Genomic DNA, 8,748 nt, shown 5'->3' with positions numbered 1-8,748 from the left:
ATGTACCACATCTACTAAGTTGAGACGGCCTCAAAACAATTGCTAGGAACCTAGACCACACACTTAGACACGGTTGAGAGAGAGAATGCCAAAAAAGTAAGCCAAAAAGGGATGGTATTATCAAAGATATGTTGTCTCCCACTACCATAATTCATTATCCCCATCAGGGAATATCATTATCCCCATCAGGGAATAGTGATTATGCAACTAGCAATTTAGAACACCATATTTAACATTACAATAAAATGTATGAGAAAGATTTGGAGATGTCATTGTAATTTACATGAATGCCTAATATATAGCATTAGAACACCTAATATATAACATTAAAATATTGTGGATGAATAAGACAATCAAATAGATAGAAAAGTATAAATACTAAAGTCTTTGGTTTAGTGATTCTCTATTTCTTTTTTCTTTTTTTTGATAAACAAAGAATTTTATTAGAAGAGGAAAGAAGGGTACCTTGTTAGGGTGTGCAGTGCCCACGCTTATAAGCCCTCAAGATCACCCAACCGTTTCCGATGTGGGACAGAAGCACCTTGCCTACCCTTTGGCGCTTGGTGAGACACCCTACCTACCCCTCCTAGGTGCTTGGCGTGTCACCCTGCCTACCCTCATGGGTGCTTGGCATGAGATTCTCCCCCACCCAATCCGGCGACGTCCTCGTCGCCGATGGCCACCCTGCCTACCCCTTGGCGCTTGGCATGAGTCAAATCAAGTCGGATTGGCTCTGATACCACTATATCATTGGGGCATTACCCACTCCCCAAAAAGGTACCTTGTTAGTGATTTTCTAATTCTCAATGACCCGTCATACTTAGTTGATATTTATAGTAAATTTACTTTGTAATTTCAATCAAACAAACTAAAAAAGCTACCCTTATGGTATTATGTTCCATGCTAACCATGTCCCACATTCCCATTCCCATTACAAACCATAAAAACCCAATGCTTCAGGCAACCTTGGGCTATATATAGCCTAATCAAATATTGATGGGCTGACAATCTGACACCAACTATGCACCTAGTTTATTGCCTGAAGATTGTGTATAGCAAACTGCAAATCTACGAAAGCAAAATGAAACAAAAAAAGTTTTTGTTGCACAATCATGGTAAAATAGAGAGATTTATCAAACAATATAATCATATTGGAGATTCAAAATAACATACCCCCTACACCAAATGGCATTGATCAGAGTACACAGCACGTTAAACCCCAATTGCCATTACTATTTTAATTCTAAACACTGAATAAAGAACCTCCCTAAAATCAAATTTTCTGTTAACATAATTACTCACAATTTGACTTCCAAAAAAAGTTTTTACACAAATGCTGTTGGCCCCAAGGTTTTATAACCCTAATTCCTAGCTTTAATGATTCACATGTACTAATGCCTTGCTTGAGTGTTGTATTTGTAGTATCCTATTTTTATTGAAAAGGAATACATCTACAAAATTGAAGGGTATTAGAGCTTAATTCAACAAGCGAAAGAAGCTCACAGTTTGATTTAAAGGGACGTCATTTCAAGCTTCAAAGGACACTCAAAAACCCAATGCTAGACTAGTAAATTAGGTTTTTATTTGTAATTTTTCATGTAAATTAACTTTAGCATGAGCTGTGCACATTCAAGCACAAACCTACTAAGAATTGGCTTCAGGACAAACAATCAGACAACTGATCTAAACAGAGACCATAACTCTCTGCTTGGTCGAGATCAGTTGACCAATCTCTTCTGAACCCAGTGACTGATTTAGACCAAGAGCTCTAGTTTCTGCAAACAGGAAGTTTGGTTGACCACAACTGGTTAAGGACCAGTCTACCAATACTAGTCACTTTGCTGACTTAATGGCTGGTTCAGGTCTACTGATACATGAAGCAATGGTTATGACCACAGATTCTTCAGGATGGATATTTTTAAATCCCAATGTTTTAAAAGGCGAAGGCATAAGGCAAGGCATTTTAACCCTTAAGAGGGGAGGCTTAAGCCTTAAGGCATTGGGATGTAAGCCTTTTGGGAATTTGTTTTCAAAATAAAAATATGTAGATAAATTATATGTATTATAAAAATAAAGAAAAAATTAATAAAATCACAAATATAATATAAAAAAGAAAAATTAGATATACTTTGCAAACTACTTGTGGCAATTCAAAAATTGATAACTTGAGTACATGACTTAAATCATGACGAGATAACTATACTATTATAAAGTTCCAAGTATTTTCATGATCTAAGATACAACCCTTAAGAGTCTCATTTATTTTGGAAAGGTTGTGGTTCAAGAGTTTCAGAAATCAACTCATATTATGACATTCCATTTACATAAACATGTAGTTAAAATTTGCTAACCAATTCTAACATGAGAATCACACACCCAAAATGCGTAAGCCTCAACTAAAAAGACGCAAAAGGCGTGTCTATTGTGAAAATGTGTAAGCCTCAGTAAGTAATGTGTTAGCCTTTTTAAAATTTGGTATTTTAGATTGACCCTCAAGGCACTATAGGCATGCCTTGCCTTGAGGCGAGCCTTGATTGAGCCTTTTAAAACACTGTTAAATTTTGATTATATGTAGACTGCCCTAGACTCAGGGCCTGATTATCCTTAAGGTTGGTATCTGCTGTTGTCGTGTTTACAGTTGCTGTTGGTGGTTGCAGTCAAAAAAGGCTACAATTTGGAGCTTTTGCCAACATCTAATTTTTGGAGTTGCTTCTACCAAGTGCCAACATCGAATCAACGAACACTTTTGAGTTCCAAAACAAGTAGAGTGCTTGAATTCCAACCAAAACCTCCAAAAATGTTTTCCAAACCTCTAACTCAGACACATCCTCAATTTTACATAATTTTTTTAATCATTGAGCTGAAGAGTGGCTTGCAGGAGTTCTTTGATCTTTAATAATAAGTAATATATTATAATATAAAACTTGCTGGAACAAAGACAGCATGTAAAAGAAGATCTAATCAAGTTAAAGGAATTCACTATCACAGCAACCAAGAAATTATAGTTTTTATTTTTTTGATAATAGAAAAGAAGTTATAAAATAAATCTTTTTTCCTAACAACAACACAAATAACAACATTTAATCATATTTTTCCTTCAAAACTGCCCCATGGGTAGCAGAACCTCAGATTGTATCACCACTTGTAATGCAAATACATCTAGCATAGGTGACTAGCTTGTGACCTTCCACTAAACACATTCATTATGATATCACACATTTGCTTATGAAAAAAGAATTTATGCTTTCATTTTAATCCAAAAAGGATATCACTGCATGCATATATATAGGACACAAGATTTTAAAAATAAATAGCAAAGTTCGACTAGGATTTAAAAGAACTAAACAGCGAAGCTTAATTCTTACTCTCATGGAAAAAACAATTTTTAAGTTGGGGGCAAGAAAAAAGAAAATTCTACAACAAACAAAAAACTTCAACATCATAATGCATCCACCTCCATTAACCTGTTACTATATTTGAATGCTTGATTCTCCCGCCTTTAGTTCCTCTTCTTCCAACTCCTTAACTGCTCTTATAAGACCCCGCGTAATCCCATTGAGATACAACCCTTTCCCTTTCATTTCCTCTAGCAATCTCTCTGCTGTTTTCCAATCTAAAGATTTCAGACAAAGAGACTGGATCAATTTACCATACTCATCAGCATTTGGATGTACTCCATAATCTTTCATCTCATCCAACAACACCAAGGCCTTATCAAATTCTTCAAGTCTGCAAAACCCACGAATGAGTGTGTGGTAAGTCACAGGGCTCAGCTTGGAATGCTTCTTTTTGACTTCTGACAGGACTCTACAAGCCTCATCCATCTGACCCCCGCTTGCATAACCACTCATTATAACAGTATAAGTGTACACGTCAGGCTTCAAACCCCTACTCTCCATCAACTTCATCATCATCCTAGCCTCTTCCATATCTCCACTCTTTGAAAGAGTGTTAATGACTGAACTAAAGACTGCATTTCCAGGAGGTGGGCCTGCATCAATCATCTTAAGCAACAATTTTTTGGCCCCCTCAACATCTTTGATCCTACACAAACCACGAATCACAGAAGAAAATGGCTTAATGGCATACTTGCGCACTTCGCCAGAGAAGTCCTCCAACATCCCCACAGCTAGATGCACTGAATCATCCTCTCGGCAGAGAGTGCCAATCAAAAAATTAACAGAACGCTGAGGTGGGAACTTTTTCTTCTCCTTTGCGAACAAGTAAACAGAATAGGCCTCTTTAGACCTACTCCCTTTGCAAAACCAAGAGATGATCTTTCCAACTTCCTCACTGTCAGGCAAGCATTCCATATTAAGCATCTTCTCGCAGACAGACCATGCCCAATCAAAGAAAGAGCGTCTACAAAGAGCCTCAATTGTAAAAAAGTAAGTCTCCACATTCGGGACACATCCAAATTCCTCAAACTTATTAAAAACTTCAAATCCAGCCTTTCCTTTACCCAACTTTGAAAACAAAGCAATCAACTTGTTGAGAATTTCTGCACTGAGGACACCTTTTTCTCTCTCACCAATTTCCTTCACCAAATCCCACATGGCATAAGCATCTTTCTTCCTAAGACCACTGGTTATGGCCCCAACAAGTGCCTCCAAAGCCTTGGTAGTCATCAAGAACTCTGGGTTTCTCAAAGCCCATTTGAAAAAACCAAGCAAGTTCTCGCCCGGGATGAGTGGGGTTTCAAGTATTCTCAGCACAAATTCTTCATGTAAAGTCAAACCCATTTCCTCAAGGCTTGAGCCTAAAGACCCTTCTACACTACTCTGTAGCAAAGATAACGCATTCTCCAATTTCTCCATGTCAATCTCAACCTCATTCTTTTCATCATCCAAAGCAACACTGCCCATTTGGGCGTCGCCATTATCCAAGTTTTCATCAAAAATCACTGAAGAACGCTCTAAGTCAGATGAAGCAAAACTAGGGTTCACGTCAAACCCGTTAACTGTGTCACTGGAAGAACCAACACTAGTATCCGGCATTGGCGATTCATTGTGAGATTCATTAAGGGCATCAGAACCAAGATCAGTAAGTTCCGTTGAAACTTGAGAAAAATATCTAGGCTTCGAGAGCGATACGGAATCATGACAGAGATGAGATGACGAACGAGGAGGATTCGAATATGAAACGGAGTTTAGCGTCTTATGAGGTACCTGAGAAGGGTTTCGAAGTGCCAACCGTGATAGAAACAATTTTCGAGCTACAATTGATCTCCACATTCTCTCTCTCTCTCTCTCTCTCTCTCTCTCTCTCTCTCTGCGTGAACGCCAAAGCAGCAATGAAGTATCCGGTTGCAGAATCTAGGGCTTGGGTTTACCGCGAGTACTGGTGGTGAGATGGAGAGAATCGATTGTAGCAGAGAGCCCAGAGCAGGAAGGGCACCAGTGTTTACACCCAAAACGACGTTGTTTCTAGTGCGGCCTTCAGGGTCGTCCGAATTTAAGATTTGGTCCACACAAAAAAAAAAAAACTCACTTTTTTGTATAAATTAGTAATATTAAAATACACTAACATTAAGAAAAATAAAATACAATTAATATATAAAATTAAATTTTTGTTCTGGTATAATTTTTATTTTTTTCTTATTTTACATGACAATCAAATGTGAAAATGTGGTTCATATTTTTCTTTTCTTTCTTTAAATTAAATTTTTGTTCTAGAATTGTATTTTTGAAAATATTAGCATTGTGAAATGTATGTTTGCTATTGAAATAACACTAATGTATCCACACACTGATATAACATGTTTCTTCCTTATTGAAAGGTGTCTCACCCCTATCATACAAATATTTTTCAAGTCCCTCGAGTAACCGACATTAGCGTCCTAGCATTTCAGGAACATGGTTATTTGGGAGTTTTTTCCTGTTTTATTATTAAAATAAAATAAAATATTAAATAATACTCTATTTGGGAAAATTTTCTCAAACTAATGCTCACGAAATCTCGCAGCTTGGTGCTGTGAGATTTGAAGCTGATGGACGAATGGGAAGGTGACGCGTGGCACGGGCAGAAGTTTAAGATTTAAACAAATCTCGCAGGTTAGTCCTGCGAGATTTGCATGGGACACCCTGCTTCTCTCCGAGCCTTCCTCCTCTACCGGCCGTTGCACCCTCATCTACCCAACAAAGAAAGAATAGTACCTCTGCACTGCATGACCCATGGCCATAACTCATAATTATAATATTAAAATAGTATGCCAACTGATACTGACATTTCAATGAAAGAAATTTAAGAATTTTAATTTCTCAAACATAAAGGCTCCAAGCAATATGAACAGCGAGGAGACGCCAACCCAGGTGTTGACGTTCTTGGCGGCAGTAGCGAGTGGCTCGTGGAGACCCGTCGTGAGGTACGTGATGAGGTTCCCCACCACTCCGTAGTATGAGAATCGCTCCGCCGTTTCCATGGCTGCGTATGCAAACACTGAAAAATTTAAAAATTGAGAAAATTTGAAATTAAATGTGTCGGAGAACTGAAAATTGAAATTGAGAAATTAAACGAAATGGGTCGGAGAAGTAAGGAATTGGGGGTTTATAGATTATGAAAATGGCGGATTTCCAGTCGCCCTTGTTGGGGTTTTGGCGAGGAGGAGAGGCGACTCCGTTAAGTACGCTCATGTTCAGTTCTTCATTTTCGTTGATGTTCATGACTGGAGTTACAGAGCTGTCCATGAAGACAAGACGTTGAAACAAAGTATTAACTTTCAACTATCAAACTAAAATTCTTAAATTTCTTTCATTGAAATGTCATCCAAGTATCAGCTGGCATACTATTTTAATATTATAATTATGATGAGTTATGGCCATGGATTCTTTCTTTGTTGGGTAAATGAGGGTGCAACGGCCGACAGAGGAGGAAGGCTCGAAGAGAAGCAGGGTACCCCATGCAAATCTCGCAGGACTAACATGCGAGATTTGTTTAAATCTCGATCTCTTACCCGTGCCACGTGTCACCTTCCCATTCGTCCATCAACTTTAAATCTCGCAGCACCAAGCTGCGAGATTACGTGAGCATTAGTTTGGGAAATTTTTTCCCAAATAGAGTATTATTTAATATTTTATTTTATTTTAATAATAAAATAGGAAAAAACTCGTGGTTGTTGGCTAGCCTTGTAGGAGTACTTGTGTAAGTACTGTTCTTTGGTCAGGTTGTCATTTTGGGTCATGTAGACACTTATGGTATGTTATGTATTTTGGGAGTTTGATCCTATTTTGTATAGACTCTGGTATGGTTTTATGAATATATTAGGTTGAATTTTTTGCTGCATATATGATATATGTTATTGTGGATAGGGTATATGTGAACCCTATGGGGTCGAACCCTTGCATTGTATGGTATCATGGACAATTGTATGATATAGGGACAGGTTAGGTTACTAATTCACACCCTAGGGCCCATTTTCGGGTTCAGGAGGGATAACTTGGTATCAGAGCTAACCAGGTTGTTAGGTCTTAAAGACTTGGTTAGGCGTGATTTTGTGAACATGCCAGAGTATAGGATGTAGAGAATGGATAGAGTAGGTCGAGGGTTGTCTTGTAGCCAGATAGGGATTCATTGGTCGTGTTCTGTGTTTTTCTTGAAATGATGATTTCAATAAAATCACGGCAAACCATTGATGGTTTCATGTTTGTGCAATAGGGCAGACCTAGGTCTGAGAGTCTATAGTTTAACATGATTATTCAGCAAATGATTGTGATAACTATGCAATGATATAGGAATACTAATCTATTCCTATACTATTTTTAGTATGGAGCCTAAAGATAGCAACTAGGATAGTAGTTTGGAGGGGACTATGAGTGAAGGGTCACCTTCCGTGCCTCAGGGTTTGACTAGGCATATCATGTGAGAGATCGGGCAAAGTGTTAGGGGACGGGAGCGTCCACCTACGGCTGCGGGTTGCACCATTGAGAAGTTCACCCGCATACATCCTCTGACATTTACTGGGGGATCCGACCCGATTATAGTGGAGAACTTGGTGCAAAATACAGAAAAGTCCCAAAAGTTTTGCATTGCACCGACGAGCAGAAAGTCCTTTATGCTATGTTTCAATTGGTAGGAGAAGCTGAGAGGTGGTGGGTGGTTGTGAGTCTGCTTGAGGAGTAGAGAGCCGATTCACTTGGAATAACATGGGGCCACTTTAAGGAGGTATTCTTCAAGAGATTTGACCTCCGTTTGTGACGCAAAGGCAGACGAGTTTTCGAGTCTAACTCAGGGGACCCTGACAGTGCAGAGCTATGCAACTAGATACACCAAGCTATCTCGCTTTGCACCGTATATGATCTCGAACGAGTATGAAAAGACTTAGAGGTTTGAGAAGGGTCTGAGGAAGGACATCCATAGGCTAGTAGGAATGCTACAAATTTGAGAGTTTTCTGTTTTGGTGAAGAAAGTCGTCGTAGTAGAGGCTGGTCTCCGGGAAGATGAGGTGGCACGGGATCAGAAGAAGAGATCACTACCTTCTGGTTCTCAGACTGGTTCTAGACAAGGATAATGGAAGAAGAGGAACTATGGTGTAGTAAATCGCCAGAATATGGAATGGTAGGGTCCGCAGGGGGATTCACCTCGCGTACATTGTGCAAAGTGCCATAAGTGGCATGATAAGGAATGCTAGCCATTCATGGGTTACTGTTACTACTATGGCGAATCGAACCATGTATCCCACAACTGTCCTACACCAATGACTGGTACGGCTGCACCAAGTCAGAATCGGGGAGAGAACCAGGTGTCTTTGGG

General features: G+C 39.0%; 1 protein-coding gene across 1 annotated transcript; it reads right to left on the bottom strand.

The window, feature by feature from the left end:
* Window positions 1–3,298: 3,298 nt before the first annotated feature.
* On the bottom strand, window positions 3,299–5,462 carry LOC131152433 (small ribosomal subunit protein mS80 (rPPR6)). Its single transcript, XM_058104309.1, has one exon. The coding sequence runs from the start codon at window positions 5,232–5,234 to the stop codon at window positions 3,471–3,473; it is 1,764 nt and encodes a 587-aa protein (XP_057960292.1). The 5' UTR covers window positions 5,235–5,462; the 3' UTR covers window positions 3,299–3,470.
* Between the last annotated feature and the right edge of the window lie 3,286 nt (window positions 5,463–8,748).

This window comes from Malania oleifera, chromosome 3 (genome assembly GCF_029873635.1).
Source record: "Malania oleifera isolate guangnan ecotype guangnan chromosome 3, ASM2987363v1, whole genome shotgun sequence".
NCBI classification, from domain to species: Eukaryota; Viridiplantae; Streptophyta; class Magnoliopsida; order Santalales; family Ximeniaceae; genus Malania; species Malania oleifera.
Note: the sequence above shows the minus strand (reverse complement) of the source record. Positions and strands in the feature narration are given on the sequence as shown.